General features: G+C 41.0%; 1 protein-coding gene across 1 annotated transcript; it reads left to right on the top strand.

Moving 5' to 3' along the window:
* The first annotated feature begins 641 nt into the window (after window positions 1-641).
* Window positions 642-17981, top strand: LOC103702802 (UTP:RNA uridylyltransferase 1-like). Its single transcript, XM_008785369.4, has 6 exons — window positions 642-2221; window positions 3488-3859; window positions 9233-9456; window positions 9554-9617; window positions 11794-11990; window positions 17577-17981. Exons 1-6 carry the CDS (start codon window positions 833-835, stop codon window positions 17806-17808), a joined length of 2478 nt encoding a protein of 825 aa, XP_008783591.2. The 5' UTR covers window positions 642-832; the 3' UTR covers window positions 17809-17981.
* Window positions 17982-20355: the final 2374 nt, after the last annotated feature.

Below are 20355 nucleotides of genomic sequence, written 5' to 3'. Positions count from 1 at the left end.
CCCTCCAAGAAGTCCATCTCCAATCCCCCTATCTTTCTTCCTGATGGCCCAGCTGGATCAGGAGTAATGTGAGGGAAGGAAAACCAAGACCAAAACCAAAAAGAGAAGGGATGAAAGATAAGAGTGGCTTCAGGTGTGTATGAAGCCAACCAAATCCCTCCTCTCTCTCTCTCTCTCTCTCCACCCAAAACAAAACTACTGTCCCCAACTTCCCCGATTGCCCTCTGCAGGCCAGGAAACCCTCCACCTCCCTTCCATCAAGGGGGAAGACTCGTAGCTAGCTTCTGCTCCCGGAGGCCTTCCATTGGCCCGGGGCCTTAGGCGCGACCGCCTCAGTCGCCTAGGGCTCGGGCCGGCCCTGGTTGCATCGGGTTGGGTTTCCAACCCATTTGCAGCCTTGCACTCAATGGAGTTGATAAATGCATGAGCTTACCATGCAATATAGTGCTACTTTGCAATTTTCCATCATATATAAAATATCAAGCCATATCAATAAAAAAAATCAATTTATATAATAAATTAGTCATTGTTAGCCCAGCTGATCAGTATCCTCTTGTGGTGGGATGAAACCTGAAAACGAAGATAAGAACAAACGAGCGAGAGAACCTTCCACTCGTGCTTCAAAACCATCTAAACAAATCACAATCCTAAAGCTGAAAGCTATGCTATCCCCTCAGCATGGTCGAAAGAATATGCCGCTAATTACAAACTCATGATATCTCGTTCCTTCACCTTTTAGGTCTCCCGTTGGTTAAGTAGGCATCCACCGTTGCCGACTCCCTGAGGCTTCTCGACTTCACTGCGAAGCCCGTCCGCTCCGCCGGTAAAGGGGATGGCCGACGGCGGCGGCGGCGGCGGAGCCCCCTCGTCCTCCTCCTCCTTCTCCAGAGACCACACTACTGGAATCACCGGCGTTCAAGATAAGCCCTCCTCCTCCTCCTTGGACGGTGCCTTCCTCCTCCGCCTCCTCCAAACCCCCCCTCAGACCCAACCCTCCGCCTCCCCTTCCCCTCTTCTCCCAAACTGCCCACCCCACTATCACCACGACCCCGCCGTCGCCGCCTTCGGCCCCAGCTGCCCCTTCTTTCCCCGCGATTTCCGACCTCCACCGCCCTCCTACCCTCCTCCTCCTCCGCCGGCGGCGGGCCACTTCCCCGAAGCTCTCCACTTCTCCCTTCCCCCCTTGTCCCAGCACCCGGGCCTCTGGCCGCCGCCCCCCGGTTTCCCTCCCCTCGGCGCCGATGCCACGGGCTCCCCCGGAACCGGGAACCACCCTTTCTTCTGGATGGACCACCAAAGATTAGGGTTTTCGGCTCCCAACGTCGGCCCTCTTGCTGCCGCCCGTCCAAGCAGCGATCTTTACGGAATTCTTGGGCACCCGCATCCAGATAGGGTTCTCGTGGATAAAATAGAGTCAAGTAGGAAGGTTTCCGGTTCTCGGGGGCCAGAAGAGAGGAATGATTTGAGACCCCCATTGGGTTTTCAGTTTCCGGCTGGTCGTGCTGCTGAATTGGACAGAGGGTTGGCTGGCCAGAGCCTCCCCAAAGTTAGTTCGGCGCCATGGAAGGCGCAGGCTGAGAGGTCACATGGGCACTTTGAGCGGAACCATTTCCAGGCGCAGGCTGAGAGGTCACGTGGGCACTTTGAGCGGAACCATTTCCATGGAGAGAAAGGAAAGGGTGCCCCATTTCAGAGGTCAGGTAGAATCAGGGAACAAGGGACGCCATTGGGTCCTGTACACAGGCCACAGGGACTGGAGCAATGGGTCGCTACGCATGAGAGGCAAGATGGGGATCAAAAGGTGGTGGGGAGGAGGGAGAGGAGTTGGAGGGACGAGAATCATCAGTCTCCGTCTCACCCAGAACATGTAGTTTTACAAAGAGAGTTTCGGCATGATCATCACAGGACCCATAGTGATATTCACCTCAAATCGCAGCTTAAAAGTCAGCTTGTTAGCTCTAGTCAACCTATCAACAGCAGTCGACATCCTGTTGGAGAATCAGAGAAGGATGCGAATTATGAGGTTGTTGACAGAGGGAATAACGCTAGAAGGAACAGTCTGGAAAGTTCAGACCAGAGAGAAATTGATGATATATCATCTAGAAGGGATACTTGTGGGGAACAAGATGTGTTAGGGGAGCAACTTACGGATTCTCTGGAGCTTAGGGTTGATTCAGAGGCTAGGAATGCCATGACACATATGAGTACTTCACGGGGTAAGGTAAACCAATATTTCCTCAGTATACTCTGCACTTAGCCTTTGGAAAGGTGACAAGTTCTCTCTTCGAATCTTGTATGGCTTTAAATATATATAAGTTTATTTGCTTCGCTTTCTCTTTGTGTGTATGTGTGTGTGTGTGTGTGTGTGTGTGTGTGTGAGTGCATCCAAATTGCTGCTTTATGATGTGCAAAAGCTGGTCGGCTGGTATGTCTTTTTATGGTTCTCTTTTTATAAGCTAGAGTGAAGTTAATGCATCAACCATAAGTGATTTTGGTATATGTTGGTCTCTTTCTTCTATTATTTGTAATCATGTAACACGTGTTTCTCTTATTGTGTTATCTCATTTTTATATTAATTGAAGGATCGATACTCACTATAATGCCTATAACCAGGAACCATTATCTAGTGCTTGACTTGCTAACAATCATCTCATCCAATTAAAATAAAACAAGCATTCCAAGGGAGAAAACATCATCACTGTTTGTGGATTTCTACAACTAGAAAGGTAGTCCAGTAGAGGTTAAAATTCGGTGTAAAAATGGGTGCTAAACTACTATGTGGACATGTGTTTGTGTTGTATTGTTCACAAGGCTGGAAGTTTTCAAAATGGATTTGTTTGCTTCAAAAACTATTCGAAAAGTTGGTATCCTAGGTCATTAGCCTAATGATGCCCTAAGATAGGCATTTCTTTCATGGCGTGTTTGTTAGAGTTTATGTTTTTTTTCTTTTGCATGCATGTGCACGCACGGATGGACACTATTAGAGCCATACAACAGAGGGTAGTCCTTAAGAAGGAACAAACCATGTTGGCTCAGCACAAAGTAGGTAGCAACAAGGTATGTCGTCTTAGTACTGGGCCTCGTACCGGTGCCACACTATCACTGTGTTGGTATGGTATGATACGGGCCGGTTCGGTATATCGAGTGTTAGTAAGCCCTCCATACTATGTACTAGTACCGAACCGGTACAATATGGTACGTTTTGTACTATCCGATTTTGTATAGTACGGTGAACCTTGGGTAAGAGGCTTGTACACTGCTTTACTCTTGCTCAATTGGTATAAAGCACGCTGAGCTGTACATGTCTACTAGGGTATGAACCCATAACCTCATGCAAGTAAACAGCTGCTCTAAACTATTAAAAATTATGTGCTGATGTGTATGTTTGTTAATTATCAGACTAAAGTTTAACAAAGCAAATAGATCTCTTTCCTGTTGTAACTGTATTTCTGAAAATCTGGTATTCCGTGCCACATATGATTTGCAGGACGTCAGGTCAGATATTTTTAGAGGACATTATGTATCAAACCAACGAGTGAGAATCCGAAGGAGAGCACTGGAATGTCGCTGGGACATGGATGCGCTGACACATAGTTTCCTTTCAATTTTTGAATCTTTAGTACCTACGGAGGAGGAAATAGCCAAGCCAAAGAAATTGTTACTCTCACTGGGGAAATTGGTAAACAAAGAATGGCCCAATGCTCAGCTGTACCTTTATGGATCATGTGCCAATTCATTTGCGGTCTCAAATAGTGACATTGATGTCTGTCTTGCTATTGATGACAATGACATAAGCAAGCCCAATATTCTGTTAAAGTTGGCAGATATCTTACAGTCTGGAAATCTTCAAAATGTGCAGGTAAACAAGAATCACATGTCCTTTAATATGTTTTATTCGTTAAATGACAATGTTCAGCATCTTATGCTTAAAACATGATTACTGCTAAGAGTCAAGTGCCTGTTTTCCCTGAAATACTGATTTGTATAATAATTTTTTGTATTTATTCTTTTTCTACTAGCTAAGCATTGTGATAATAAAGTGCATGCAATTCTATTGCTTGTGTATAGCTTTGTGAAGCGTAATTTATTGTTCAGATGAATTGCAGTTAGGGCTGCAAGTGAATGGAATTGACATTTCTGATTCGAAACTGAAGTAGAAATGACCAGAATCTGAACCAAAGTTATCTAGTCAGACTTGGATCAAAAATTTGGTTTGTTTCAAACTGGATTAGATGTGGATCATATGTGACTAAACTGAAACCAAACCAGTCTGAGACTAATACGATTTGATTTTGCACCTACCCTGATCCTCCTCAGATTTAAGAAAGTAAATCTCTGTTAGTAAGAACTTTTCCTTAATTTATCATCTATTTCTGTTGTTAGGATATTTTACTTGTGTTCGTTAATTAATCATGTGCTGATAGTTTGCTTATAATGCCTACATCTTGTTATATGTATATGTATATATATGTATGTATTTATATAAGCACGAATAAATTTCTATCAACAAGTCTTTATGACCCTTGGATCCAATTAAACCTATCTCAACCATTCATCTCAAATCACTGAAACTCTCTCATATCTAACCATGCCAATATATAGCTAATGCTATCCCCAATCTATAGGGTTTCCTTGTGTGCCCCCAATGCTACCTTCTTTATCAGACCCATCCATGTTTCTTCTACATCAAATTCGTCCATTCAATTTTATCTAAAACATATACTGGGACTCCCTGACATTGTTCTGATTATAAATTCTTGTTCTGTTTCTATTGAAATACTGGATCAGCTCTGTTAACTCCCTTCCATGCCTGTCGGTCCAAATCCTTTTTTTAAAAAAGAAAAGAGCAATACCCAGGATTTGAAACCAGACATCCTATCTATACTTCGAAGAGGCTGTATCAGCCATAGCAACCTATAACAAAGTGAGAATTGAAACCCCAATGGTATGGTCAAAACTGTTGAATTTGAGCTGTGGAATACCCGGACATGATGGGTTATTGTTCTCTGACTAATGAGAAGTCAGGTGAGAATGGAAATCTCAATGGTGCTATCAAGCTATTTAGTTTGAGTAGTAGAAGACATGGACTTGATCGGTAGTTGAGATCGAGGTGCATGTAAGATTACTATAGATAATTGAATCTAAATAAAAAAAAAAGAAGAAGCTATCTTGGTATAAGTAGGGCGAGCATAGTTGATTATTTTTTGTTCTATTAATTTTGCTTCTTCAAATGAAACTAGGTGATTTAGTAACAGCACTTCAAATTTATGTTGGATTAATTTGTAAGAAATTTGCTTTTTGGCTTTTGCATGATTTTCTATGTTGCTTCATACTATATGCTATATATATATGTTTATTTTTTCCATGATAACATCCCTTTGGTTAACTTGGGTCAACCATCTGACATCTCTCCTATTTAACTGTGAAAACAATTGTTAGTGTATTATATAATGGCTGTCATAACAAGATAATATCAATATGTTTCTCCTCCTCCTCCTCCTCCTTTTCCTTTCCTTTCTTTTTTTTTTCTTGTTTTTAAGGACTGGGACAGATGGAGGCACAATTAATAGGTATTTTGATTTTATTTTGGTTTTATTTAAACCATGCAATTGCATCAGATGGAATTTTGAGCCCACTTCTACACATGCATGAATATAGGCTGTTTGGGTTGGATCAGGTTTTGCATGATTGAAGCCTAATACATTTTTGAATTATGCCAACTTCTCTCTCTCCCTCTTTGTGCATCTCGGTCTGTGATTTGGATCAAATTCTACAACTCAGCGAAATCTAGAAGCCCCCTCAATTCCAAACAACTATCCTGTCTCTCTCTCTTCCAAAGAATGATGGTTGCTGGCGCTATGGTTTCCTCAGTTAAGTTCCGCATAAACCTATTAGGCACCATTGTGGAAAATCAACGAGGCAAAGACTAGAATGACATGGTCAATTTAGTTTAACAAAAATGAATTTTCTATGTGCCTTTAGTGTTTTGAAAAGGAAGAGGGTGGTGCCAATCCTTGAACCCTTGCAAAGCTTATAACAAGACCACCTAGCCACCAAGTCAGAGGGGGTTGGCCATGTGCCTTTAGTGTTGTTACTTGTCAACTGGATGCAATAATCAAATACGTGCTCTTTGCAAGATAAACTATTGTGAGAGATTTGGATTTATGAAGAGGTAAAGAACAAATCACATGCTCAGATATTGGAAGAATTCCTTTGTCTCATAATTTTGGCAAAAGATCCGCTCACTTGATGGCAAAGTTCATGTGTATATGAACTCTGATTTTCTAAGTTGGGTGCTCTCTAGGCTATCAAGTTGGTTAGTAGTAGTTTTAAGAAAGAATTTTAAGTAAGGTTCGCTGTCTCAGTATCGGACCCCGTACCGATGCTACACTACACTACAAGGTCCGCCGTACCGGTACCGGTCGGCGTACCGGTGGCGGCCCGGACCGGTACGAAATCGGTCTCGTACCGGTCCGTACCGGTCCCGTACCGGTCCCGTACCGGTCCGTACCGGTCCCGTACCGGTCCGTACCGGTCCCGTACCGGTCCGAACCGGTCCCGTACCGGTCCGTACCGGTGGCGTACCGGTCCTTCAACAATAAATTACCGGTACCGGATTTTACGCTGATCCGATACCGGTCCCAGGCCGGACCGGTACGTACTGGCCCGTACCGGCCGGTACGGACCGGTACGGCAGACCATGCTACACTATGTCAGTACGGTACGATATGAAATCTTTTCGGCGTACCGAGTATCAGTACGTCTTTCGTACTATGTATCAGTTCGGTACTCGGTACACCTCCTGTACCGTATACCGGTACCGAACCGGTATGGTACGGTACACTCCGTATCTCTCGGTTCGGATTGGTATGGCGAACCATGCTTTCAAGCCTATTCTATTTCTTTTTGGCCCTTCTTTCCTTGTAAAATACAATTACCAAACCTTTATTTTCCATCTATTCTTCTTGTGTCTCCTCAAACCCACAAAAATCGTCCTCCTTTCCATTAATTGATTGCATACTGTCTGGCTTCTGTTTACCGTATGATTAGCTGTATTTCTTTCCGAATGGTTGATATAACCATTCCATACTTTATGGCATACTCGATTGTCGTCTTTACTTTCTTATACTTTTCAAATTGCCCTATTTTGTTTAGTAGGAACTTACCTTCTTGTACATTTTAATATAATCTGAAAAGTTTAACACTCATCTATATATTAGTGTCTTTCTATTATATTATTAAAGACCATGTGCATTTGCAGGTACTTTTTAGTTAGTATATATATATACATACATACATACATACATACATATATATATATATATATATATATATATATATATATATATATATATATTGTCCAGGCTAAAATAGTTGTACATGCAGTGACCTGATCTATAAATGATCCTTGTGGTTTGTCTTTGGATTATTTTGTACCTGATTTAATTCGACAAAATCTGATATTTGCATATTTGATTTTGATCTGATTTTAATATCAATGAGGCTTGAGTCACTGGCCAACAGTTTAGCCTTCAATATATATGAACCCTCTTGTATGGTATACTCTATGTTCCATATGTTCATGTCCTGCATGTCTATTGTGGTTCCATTTGAAGGTACTATTAGAATTAATTTATCCATATCCATCACAATTAGTTTTTATTCTTTCTTCTCATCATACTGGTGGCAAAAATGAAATATAGTGCTCTTTTTTTCCCCTCCCTCCCATTTTCTTATTTTTTCCATATAAATGAATATGGAAATTTATATTAAAAGGTGAAAGGATGAATATAAGAACAAGATTCAACATAGATTTAGAAACCACTGATAGAAGACTAACAATGACCCTATGCCACAACTGTATATTTACAGCTAAAACATTTTGCCATGTGAAGCTATGTTGCAGGTAAAATGAAAAGTTTTCCCCCTCTCACTAAAGTACGTCTGATTCTGTTAGATTCCCTCCTGTAAAGGGAAAAATTATGAGCCTCCTATATTTTCATTACCAAGTTTTTTGTGAATGTTACTTTTCTTAGTAAACCATAATAAAATTCTAAGCATCATCTATAGTAAACCATTATAGTGGCAATAACATTAGCCTCTTATAAATTGAGTGTTCTGTTATTTAATCCTCTTTGCTGCAATTTATTGGTCATTGTTGCTTGAGTCACCCTCTTTTCACATGCAATCCAAGTATATCACCAAAGTTTCACAACATTTGCATGATTGTTGAAGGCTAACTTCATTTAGATTTCTATACAGGATGTAGAGGATAATGTAATTTAAGTCTAATCAGGGCCTATTGCAGAACTGCTGTGCATCACTGGCCTGATAAACAACCAACCAAGAGTCTTGAAGACTTCCCAAGGAAAAGGTTTCTATTTCTCTTATATGATAAGAAAGAATTTCCAGACAATATGACCAAATAGTTATTTATTTTTCCCATCAATTCCTCACCTATGCCTTCTCTCCCCAAAAGGGAAGAAATCAAATGGGTAAATCTCATTTGATCTCCTTCTGGAAATGATCATGTACATAATTATATATCCATCTTTCATCAAACTTGAGCTTAGTTTTGAAAGTTTCTATGTTTCACCATTTCATTCTTAAGTGTGCTTACTTTATGCAAGAGTGAAGACTCGCCAGAGTGATCTATGTAGAGGAGCAATGGGCTAGATTACAAAATCAGAAATAATCAGTTGTGCCCTATACCATGGCGGTGTTCTGTAGTCCAGCAATGCAAAGGATCTGATTTAGATTGATTTAAGCGATGTGCTGAAGAAAATGATCCTTACTGATGTTCTTTTCTAGAACAAGATCACATTTTGGTATAAGGCATATAATAAACTTTGACGGTGTTGCATCAAGAACAACTTAAATTCCGTTTCATCTAAATTCCTCTTTATCCCTAAAAATATATACATCACAACATACTAGTCAGGTCCTAAATTTTCCTTTTTCCCAGGGACTTTGCTGTTGAAGTTTGTATTCTCTGGCTGATAATGTTCCTTTCAATCCTTTCATTATAAATTTCTATTATAGAAGCATTATTCAATTGTAAGAGAAATTGAAAACAAGAAGTAATATGTGCCTATGAGTAATGTGATTGTGTGATTTGTAGTTATTATAAATCAATGCAAATATTTTCTTTCGTACTGAACATAAATTCATGTAAATGTTGTCTAGAATATTTTGTTCTGATTTCTCACTTGAAATTGTTCAAGTGACGCAGGCACTAACTCGTGCTAGGGTTCCTATAGTAAAGCTGATGGATCCAGTTACTGGACTTTCTTGTGATAAATGCATCAATAATCTCTTAGCAGTTGTTAACACAAAGCTCCTGAAGGATTATGCGCAAATAGATGACAGATTAAGGCAGTTGGCTTTTATTGTGAAACATTGGGCCAGATCTCGTCACATCAATGAAACATATCAAGGGACACTTTCTAGTTATGCGTGAGTTACATTTTAGCTCATTTTTACACATGATATCGATCAGCAACATGCACATATTTAAGACTAGTGTTGATTCTGATTCGTAATTTCTGTACAGTTATGTGCTAATGTGCATTCACTTCTTGCAACTGCGCAAGCCTGCAATTCTTCCTTGTTTACAGGTATGTAGGCTTAATGTTCATTACAGCTGCTGACAATCTTATGGAAGTCATTTAATTTACATTTGGGTACTTGTTGCTGATATGCTACTTTTCTATAATTAGATATTAATACCTTCACTCAAGCATATAATAATTTGGTTGCACTATTCATTCAACCTTCTTCAATAGATTTGTATTGTATCTATCTTGTTCTTGCTTAATCGACTCTTTAATGATAATATATTTGAATATTCTTTGTGTCTAAGGAATTAATCATATATTTTGGCACAACGATATCTCTATAGTATGAAAGAAATGTGTTTCAATGTTGTGTGCTGCTGGGGGTCTTATTCGGCCACAGGTTGCTGCCTTCTTGATGAGAGATGGAAAGAAAGAAAACAGATGCATTGTGGCTGCTAGGGCCTTGTATGTTGAATGCTAGCAAGTTATATTACCCACAGTTTATCACAAGAAAAGTTATATTACCCTCACCTTAACAGCTTACAGGAGAATTTTGTTTAGTCATATTCTACCATTATTCAATGTCAATAAAAAAATTGTGTTCTTGATAAGGATTTGTTATGGGACAGGTGTGAACTATTTCATGTGGCTTCAAATGAAACCAGTGTCAATTATATTCTTTTAACGAGGATTGTCTAATTAAGTAATGAAGACCCTTAAATTACTACTGGTTAATGTGCATGAGTATGTGCAATTGCACAAATAAACAAATGATGTATAAGAGATGCATTATTTTTTAAAAATGATATCGTGTACATAAAGTACTAATATATATAAGCATTGGACTTGAGCATGATGATGATATCGGCTTAAAAGGGTGATATCATGGGACTTTAGGTAGCATCATGGACCAAGAAGATAACATCGCAGCTGGGCAAAATAAGTATAGTTTCGATGAGTCTATAGTTTTACTTGGCCAAGCGGGCAAAGTTTCATCAAGGATGGATCTTGACATGGTGAAGAACACTGAGCAACATGGGATCATGACTTGAATGAGCAGCACCATGACCTTAAGATGTGGGTCACAGCTTGAGCAGCTGGCCTTGCTTGGCAAGATGATGAAGTTAATGCCGATAGTGCATGCAGCAAGTCATGGCTTGTATTTGCAATGTCAACCAGGTGAGGATGAATCTTGACTCATCCATGTGGAGATCTCAACCAAGCAGGACTGGTCTACAGCTCAGCAAGATTAGCCTCAAAACGAAGCTTTATCAAAGATTTTCGATAGAGAAATCACCCTAAAAAATAAATAACTGGTAGGATTATATGAAGCATCCTGATGTAATCATGGTTCATCGGCAGGTGAGGTGTTCGCAGGCTTCTGGCATGATATGAGGTGGCTGTAAGAAACCATGATTAATATGGTGATATCATCATAAGTCCCCTTGGTTAGAGGCCCCGGACGACAATTTTGGGGACTTTTTTTTTTTTTTTGGCTAAAGGACAATTTTGGGGACTTCATCTGTTGAAACTACATGCTGATATTTAGTATGCCATTCAAACTTGTCCTTTGCAGTACATATTAGAGACAACTCTGACCAACAAAATTCATAAGCCTCTGTCCAAATCCACTTTACAAGCAAAATCAAGTTTTACCTTCATTTGACATTTAATGTGGAACTTGTAGACCATTAAAAGAGTATTTATAAGCAACCATATATGGAGGCACTTTGGTCTTGCAACAAAAGTTCTATCAACTAAGGTATTTTTATGCACCCAACTGTGCAATTGCAATTTCACCCTCATCCAATTGTTAACCTGCCAATTTTCCTAATCATATTCTAAAATTGTTTACTTTAAGCATCCATTTTATCTTTCAGCTCTACAGATCGCTGAAAATATTCATAATACTTCACAAAAGTCTCCTAGTTCCTAATATTTTTCTCCAGTTTTAATATACATTGTTCCACTGGTATGTTCATTTATCTTTGCATGAAGAAATGTTCATTATCTCATCCTTTTTTGATTCTGTGGATGAAATCTTGTTAACCTTGTATGATAAACTTCACGTTCTATGGAATTGTTTCGTATTATGAATGCAGCATATTTCATTTGAGGGAAAATGTGAACACACCAGAAGCTTGCTGATCTTAGTTTCAATTATACTTCCTGCACATTTTTGAGCATATTTTCAAGTGGGGTTCCCTTCTAATATATGCTCCTATCTATATGCCAGGCAATGGAAGCAACTTATGCTGTAACCATAGATAACATTGAATGTGCTTACTTTGATCAAGTGGAAAAACTGCATGATTTTGGTGCCAGAAACAAGGAGAGTATTGCACGGTTGCTTTGGGCATTCTTTCAGTACTGGGCATATCATCATGATTACACAAGTGATGTTATATCTGTTCGAACGGGAAGCATCATTAGGTAAGTATCTTCAGTTATTTGAAAAGGATATGGTTTTTTTACATAATAAGTGCATTATATCGAGATATTGTTTATGTCAGCTTTTGAATATTGCAAGTTTATACTACTACATTTTAGAACCTTTTATGGAACCTTACCAATTTTTTTGCTTCAACTTTGTATTTATGAAGTTCTGATGATTTAATTTTAGGGATTTTGATGTAAAGGTCCCTTATTCTGCTATTGTTGCCCAATTAGTCCTTTTTTAATTATTTAATACAACAAGCCCTTATTATTTGCTTTAGTGGACAGATAAGTCTTGAATGCTTAGTCAACAGAAACTCTGTTAGCTGTGACATTCTAAAATACATAAAATACCCCTAATACATAAAATACCTCTTTCCAACTTTTTCTCTCTTCCCACCCACTCGCTACCACTCGTCCTTGATGCCATGGCCTGTGGACAGTGAAATGTTAAGGCTTTATTTGCCAGTCAATGCTACTCCAAATCTTCAAGAGCTCACTTGCCTGTCTTAGCTTGATACCTCCTATTGTGGTTCAAATCTGGTCCGAGGGTGATCACGCCGGAGGAGTCGGGAGAGCTGCCGGAGTGCAGAAGAAGATGGGGAGAGCCACCTCCTGCGATCGGCAATGTACCTGTACAAAGCCTCACCGGTGTTTCTGGTGAGGGTCCTCTGACAATCAAGTTAGAGTGGAGCTTTGTATATCCAGCCAAGAGTCCCTCCGGGTGTTACATGCTGATCTTTATTTATAGTCCCAGTAGGGGTGCTTAGGTGGCGGAGGTATGACCCATTCCCATCATGAGTGGGAGTGGCGCGCAGCCAGAGCTTGGTTGTGGCGCATGGTGGAGTCCGTTCTTGAGAACGGTAAGGCGTTGACAGTCGTAGCAGGGCATGGCCCGTCCTCATCATGAGTGGGGATGGCGCGCAGCCAAGGATTGATTGTGGCGCGCAATGGAGTCCGTTCTTGGGAATGGGAAGGCATTGGCAGAGTAGGGCCGGAGTAGTACGTCGTGGTTGCGTCGCAATGTACGGCCATGTAGGAGGACGTGGGCATGCACATGGGTACAGCTGCCAGTTAGGCCGAACTTGTTGAGAGGTCGCGTCGTGCTTTTGGCGAAGTCGGCTTGATGGGTGCCGAGGTGTGCCCGGCAAAGCGCCCCGAGCTTGGGGTCGGGGCGTATAATTGGAGAAGGCGCCCCGAACTCGGCCGGGGTGTGTCGGCGAATAAGGAAGGCGCCCCGAGCTTGGCCGGGGCGAGTCGGCGAATATTCGAGGTCGGAGGAGCTTTCGGCGGAATCCGAGGTCAGGCTGATTCTGGGCCGGACTGAGGACACGTCTGATTGATGTAGGTGTCTGTAGGGCCAAAATTGGGTGGCCCTTTTTTTGTGGGCTGGATGATCCATTTCGCCCCCATCACCTCCCTTTATGGTTTGAATACTGGCTGACCCTCATCACCTACTACTCTCATCTTGGATCTATTCCCTACCCTGCTGCCAACTTTTTTATTCACATGTTCAAACTCCATTTCCAAACTGACTGTTGAAGATGACATTCTCACTCTCTTTGCTGAGATGTCCAGCCCCGCTGTGAGACCTGACACCTCAATTTCCCTATTTTAATCAAATCATTTAGCAACCGAGCCATTCAACCGACCTTCAATTGCTACATCTGAAATGCAGTCTTGAACTCTGGTGGGAACCTTGTTGGTCATCTAGAGATTGAAAGGAATTTGTTTGATAAAATGCCTAAGAGAGTGGTTGACTGGTTGCTGATTGGAACTCCATAATCTCGAGATGTTAGAAGTTGGGGTGCAAGGAGGAGGCACTAAGGATGTCTGGTTCAGTGGTGGACTACAACACAATGTCTTGGACTGGATGGTAAGCAGCCTTTTGAAGCTTAGGGAATTGGAAGCTCATGGAGGTTCCTAGATATAATGCCCAAGAAGAGCACGCTCTCAAGGAACATGAACCTTGCTGGACACATGCATGATGGGCAGCAAAGGAACTGAGATTCTTTAATCCAAGAGTTTGTAAAAAGTAGAGCTCCACAAGGAAGTGTGAACCCATCCTAGGGAGTGTTACTCGACTTTGGCTTTTTATGCAATCCAACAGTAGATAATCATCCAGCCAAAAGCAAGCAGTTAGAACAAGTACATGAAGTCTAAGTGAGGTGCACTGGAAAGCAAGTTAGTTGGTATAATCACAAGGCAAGGTGGGTTAGAAGAAAGTTATTGGGTATGATGACCTGGCAAAAGCTTCTCAGACCTCCAATCCAATTCAAACTCTATTAAACAATGCATCTCAAGAACAAGGATACAAGAAACTCCCATAACAAAATTGCTCACAGTAAGAGTCAATAAGCTCTAGAAAGAAAAGCAGACCCCAAATCCTGCACTGACAACCTATTTTACCTCTACCATCTTAGCATAATCTTCCTATGCATCTCTTTCAATGAGATCACGGCAGTTGTTTTTATACATGGTTTCTGTGATCAGCCGACTTGAATTATCTTCGGTAGTGAGGTCTTTGTCATATGATAATCTCCAGAAGAGGAGACCCATGCTTGGAGGAGAGGTGCATCAAACATAATCATGGAGACTCACTGGCTGCTAGTTTTGTCAGCCTTCATGCAAGTCAAATGGACAGGCAAAGAAATGGGAAGGAGGTGGACTGTGGGTGGTTCACCAACAATAATTGAGATTGCGATAAGATGAGAACTGAAGTGGCAGATGTTTCACTGCTGAAAACTCTCACAGGGTACAATTGGAAATTTGCCTCCTGCCTAGCAGAGTTACTTGTTAAATGATGATGGGGATTTTTCTGTCCACTGAACTAAAATGTAGGGGCTGGCAGTATTCATCGATAAAAGGGGCTATTTTGGTATTCACATGAAAAAGAGGATCATTGTGTCAAAATCCCATAATTTCATTCTGATTCTTGTTCAAATGCTACTTTTGTCAATTATAATACTTTTTTCATGTCTGACTTCTATCTAGAAGATTGTTCTTTTATGAAATACCATATGCTTTTTTTCCATAAAAGAGACGACACGATCTTGGATAGGTCATACCATATCTGCTTGCACAAAAGAACTAGGCAGCACAAAAGAAGGTGGTCACAACAGAAGTTCCTGTGATGAGCTTGCTTGGGTTAGGCTTCTCCTCTTGGACCTATACCTTCTCCAGGCAATATTCTTGCTGCCTGAATTTTGTATTGTATTTATGTCATTAGAGGTGCTTCTGAAGTATGATTTCACCAGCCTAGATTTCTAGGCTATTTATAATGATTCTCAGGGAGGGCATTTCTTTTGTTCAGCATCGGATTTGTCTAGGTTGCTTTAGGTCTGTCCTGTTCCACCTGAAGTTGTGAATGCTAGTTATATCCCTTACGCATAGCATAGATGCTCGTTCTTTACCTACATCTAGGTAAGTTCTCTTGTGGTGCTCTTTTGTTACCTACCTTTTCTTCTCCAACCCTGATCCACCAAACACCTCTTAGTGGGACCATACACATGCCACGACCACCCATCTCTACCCCCCTCCCAAACTCATCCCCTTTTCTTTGTTTTTTGGTAGATCCTCAAAGGAAGAACAAATAAAATATGAAGCCAAAGTACAAAGACAATTAACAAATCAGGAAGACCGAAATAGGTGATGCCCATAGAATCCAGTCACAGGAGAAGTGCCAACTCGGGAGGCATAGTATCACCATCCACAAAGTCGAGTTCATGCCTCTACCTGCTAGCCAATTAGCAGGGTAGTTGGTTTCCCTGAAAGCATGCTCAGCTCAGGCTGCAGAGATTGGTGAGCGTCGACCATCCTTACGGTTCGTGATAGAGCGGGCTCATGCTCAGGCTGCAGAGATTATCCATGTAGAGTCAGCTCATAGACCTTTGACAGCTCGGGATATCTAGAGTCCCCACATTGCTTCGACAGCTCCACATAGGGTATTTTTTTACCTGGGAGCTTCCACCCCTGAGTTTCCTCAAGGTCAATTTTGATGGCTGTCCTGCATGGTGGTAGGAAGGGAGGAGCCGGATTCGTCATCAGGGGCTCGAGTTCCAGTGCGGTGGCAGCAGGGGACTGTCAGATTTTTGATACTTCGGTTCAAGTCTGCAAGACAGCCTCAGACTCCTGTTCTACGCGCGGCGTGTGCTTCGGGCGAGCTCTGTTTTTCTGGAGGGTGACTCGGCCACGGTGATTAGCTGGATCCGCAGGGGCTCGAGTAGTCATGACGGTGTTCATCCCCTAGTACGCGATATTTGGATGATGGTGAGGGAGGGTGTTACATTCCATGCTATACATGTATATCATGAGGCCAATGGGGCGGCCGATTGGGTGGCAGCATATGTAGCAAGCCATTCAGGAGGCACCCTATGGGCTAAGGAGAGAGAGATGCCCGGAGCACTCCGGAACCTTTTGTATTCCAATTCTATTGGGTGTATTCGTACCCGTGACGTATGAAACGTCCATTTTAGCAAAAAAAAAAAAAAAGAGCATGCTCAGCTTTGAAATCCAAAATTGATACAAGGTGCAGAATATCCAGCAATAAAGGATCAAGATTAGAATGAGCTTTGCGAAGTATCTAGCTTATGACTGTGCTAGAATCACCCTTAAGTAAGACCTTTTTGCATTTTAGAGTGAAGATAGCCACCATAAAACCTTCCAACCAGCTCTCAATTCTATTTACGAACTGAAGTAGCATGGAAAATTCTAGCTCCAGCATACAAGACTCATTGTGGTAAGCACAGAGAGAACGAAGAAAGCACATTATAATAAATTGGGAGTTATTTATCAAATTTACTCCAAACAAATTGATCATCAAAATCACAGCATCCAATATGTCCCTTACTGTTGAATACAACATGGGCATTAGATGGGCCAAATACTAATATTTGTAATGATCACATTTTCGATGATGCTTTATGTGTACTTGGGGGTGATAAAATTTATTTTTGCATGGACGATTAAGAGAAGTCATTCTCTTCCATAGTCAAATTCTCCATCATGTGCTGGGACAGATCTTGTTGCGGTTCATGCAACAATCCTTCATAGGGCACATGTGCATTCTGGATCTAATCATGCATGGACGTGTTTTTCTAATTTATTTAGGTAATAACTTTTTAGGTCGATTTGCTGTTATGTTATGGAATATGCATTATTTTACAAATTTAAATCGTCTCTTTCAAAAGAAAATAAATTATCTTGTAAAGTTATTACCTGACCCATAGATTTGATCATGCAATCATACATTTAATGACAAGCATAACCTCTTTTTTTTTTTTTCAAGAGGTTAGAGGATTTACATTATTCTCATAATGTTTTTTTTTTTATTTTTCATTTATTTTTCTCAAACTTTTATGTTTCTAATTCATTATTTAGCTTTTTGTTTGGTCAGTAGCCAAATCTGGTTCATGGTGCACTTAGGTGTGTTATCATCATAAACGTCTTCACAATTATCCAGAGCATTATGAGACATGATGTCCATTTTGTACTAATGTATTACACCAGTAATTTTTAATTAGCCATGGAACATTTGTTAGAATGCTTGTGAATTCTTTTCTAACCTCGCAATTTTTCCGACAGCAAGCAAGCTAAGGATTGGACAAGGCGGATTGGAAATGATCGTCATCTAATATGCATAGAGGATCCCTTTGAGACTTCTCATGATCTTGGCCGTGTGGTTGACAAAAACAGCATTAAGATTTTGAGGGAAGAATTTGAACGAGCTGCAGATATTCTGCAGTGTGATCCGAACCCCAGTGTCACGCTCTTTGAGCCTTATGCACCAAATTCAATGCAAAGTTCAAACCAATAGGATTTTGTGAATAGGTTTCTTAGCTTTAATTGTATATCCTTGTTCCTTTTGGGAGGGGCGAGGTTTTCTTATATCCCTTTTGTGCATAATATGTATTATGGTGGCAACTATGTTTTCTGCTGTAAAGAAACTTCTAGGTCTGCAAGTTATGTAGCTTAATTATTTTCATATCATTTTGGAGGTGTTGATGAGCCATTTAAAAGATACTATGGTGCAAAACTAGGAAAGCCAGACAAATTGCTTAGCTTTATGGCCTCACGCTATCAACATTTTTAGCTTCTGAAAGTAATGAAGATGAAATAATTGAACGTTTGAAGAGAATATGGACATGATACTGGCCATTTAACTTGCCCTAAAACCAAAATAGTGTTAACAAACTAATGCAACAGCTATTGGACATCAATTGTATTGAAGTGTGCCTCTTAACGAGGGTGATTTAAGTGTAACAAAATGTACCAATGGTTCGTGAAGTATCTGGCTTACTGGTAATCTTCCATTCTTGTTGCCGGGATGCTAACTAAAAGAACTATAGCAGGCTAGAAAGGGGGAGTTAAGGTCTGAAATGCTCCCAGAATAGAAGTTTATGGTTCCATTCGTGTTGTTGCTGCAAGTATATATTCCTCTTCTCGGCATGGAGCGATATATGAAAAATAGATGCTAAGCTTGCAATGTCTGATATCGGTGTTGAAGTTTTGAATCTATTGGCAGAAAAAGCCATCGTGATTGGAGATGCTGGAAACCAAAGTGCATATCGAAATAGATGATCATCTGGTCCATGATAATGAAACCTAAAACCAAGTAATCTGAGCTCCTAGACATCAAGTTCTACAAGCCTCACAAAGGTGATGAACAAGATCAAAGATACTAGAAACTAAAGCAGACACTCGAAACTAATCATAATCAACATGTCCATGAGAGACAATCTGTAACAATCCAGAACCTCACCCAAAATGGCTAGTCGGAAGGTATTATTTGGATTCCTTGATCCTATATAAGTACCAAAAATCTACCCAGCGAATAACCGATGTGGGACTAAACACACGCCCGCATAGATCCTTACATATAAATCGTTCGAGAACGATCCTCAACAGCAAGAACTCCGAAGGATTCTTATGATTAATCACGCTCCAGCCTTGAGGTCAAGAGTCATCCATCAGACTGAGTTGCCCGTCTTCTTTGCAATCAAAGATACGATTGTACGACCTTACTTGAACAGAAATTTGTAACAACCCAGAACCTCACCCAAAATGGCTAGCCGGAAGGTACTATTTGGGTTCTTTGACCCTGTATAAATACCCAAGATCTACTCAGCAAATAACCGATATGGGACTAAACGCACGCCCGCATGGGTCCTCACATACTCCTCTCGTTCAAGCCCTGACATCCTCATCAGGCTAAGGGTTCAATCCATTCAAATCTAATCACAAACACCACGATCGGTCCGTGGTCAGCCCCAATGGATCCGTGCTGCAGTATTCCCTAGTCCACATAAGTTATGGGCCGGGTTCCCTCTAATACCATTTGTAACAACCCAGAACCTCATCCAAAATGGCTAGCCGGAAGGTATTATTTGGGTTCCTTGATCCTGTATAAGTATCCAAGATTTACCTAGCGAATAACCGATGTGGGACTAAACAAACGCCCGCATGGGTCCTCACATATTTGTAACAACCCAAACCTCACCCAAAATGACTAGCCGGAAGGTATTGTTTGGGTTCCTTGATCCTGTATAAATACCCAAAATCTACCCAGCGAATAACCGATGTGGGACTAAATACACGCCCGCACGGATCCTCACATACTCCTCCCGTTCAAGTCCTGACGTCCTCGTCAGGCTAAGGGTTCAAATCTATTCAAATCTAATCACAAACACCGCGATTGGTCCGTGGTCAGCCCCAATGAATCCGTGCTGCAGTGTCCCCTAGTCCATATAGGTTATGGGCCGGGTCGGCTCTGATAGCATTTGTAACAACCCAGGACCTCACCCAAAATGCCTAACCGGAAGATATTGTTTGGGTTCCTTGATCATGTATAAGTACCCAAGATCTACCCAGCGAATAACCAATGTGGGACTAAACACACGCCCGCACGGATCCTCACAGAATCTTCATATATTCAGTCTAGCTGAACGATTAACTTTACCCTATGCCATGACAGTGTGAAAGTGAAAAATAACTCAGTTTATTTGAACCTCACATTAGGAAGAATAATCTCGCGCCATGGAAGCGTTGCCTAGAGTTATTTGTTTGATACCATGCGTTGCCAAAAGTTGGTGATCATGAGATTTTCTTTATACAGGTACCTAGGATGAGGAACCTTTATTGACATGGGAAATCACATATCTAAGGATAAAGCTTTAGCACCAAGGTGAGTTTTTTTTATGTAAACAGATGATAGGTTATAGAACTCTGCCAAGGATCAGAAAGACCTATGTTCTCGGTAAAGATACAAAAATGTACGAATTTTTGGAGGCAAAATTTGTACATAGTTATAAGACATAATAAAATACGCTCAAAACATTCTCCCAATTTCTCTAGCAGTCCAGAT

The sequence above is a fragment of the Phoenix dactylifera genome, unplaced genomic scaffold (assembly GCF_009389715.1).
Source record: "Phoenix dactylifera cultivar Barhee BC4 unplaced genomic scaffold, palm_55x_up_171113_PBpolish2nd_filt_p 000392F, whole genome shotgun sequence".
NCBI lineage: Eukaryota > Viridiplantae > Streptophyta > Magnoliopsida > Arecales > Arecaceae > Phoenix > Phoenix dactylifera.
The sequence above is the reverse complement of the archived record's forward strand: the minus strand, read 5'-3'. Positions and strand labels throughout refer to the sequence as shown.

Excerpts from the sequence above, each read along its gene's own strand:
- LOC103702802 (XM_008785369.4), top strand. The coding sequence starts at position 833 with ATGGCCGACGGCGGCGGCGGCGGCGGAGCCCCCTCGTCCTCCTCCTCC. Across the intron at positions 9,618-11,793 it reads CAATTCTTCCTTGTTTACAG|GCAATGGAAGCAACTTATGC; the intron begins GTATGTAGGCTT and ends TCTATATGCCAG. Across the intron at positions 11,991-17,576 it reads CGAACGGGAAGCATCATTAG|CAAGCAAGCTAAGGATTGGA; the intron begins GTAAGTATCTTC and ends TTTTTCCGACAG.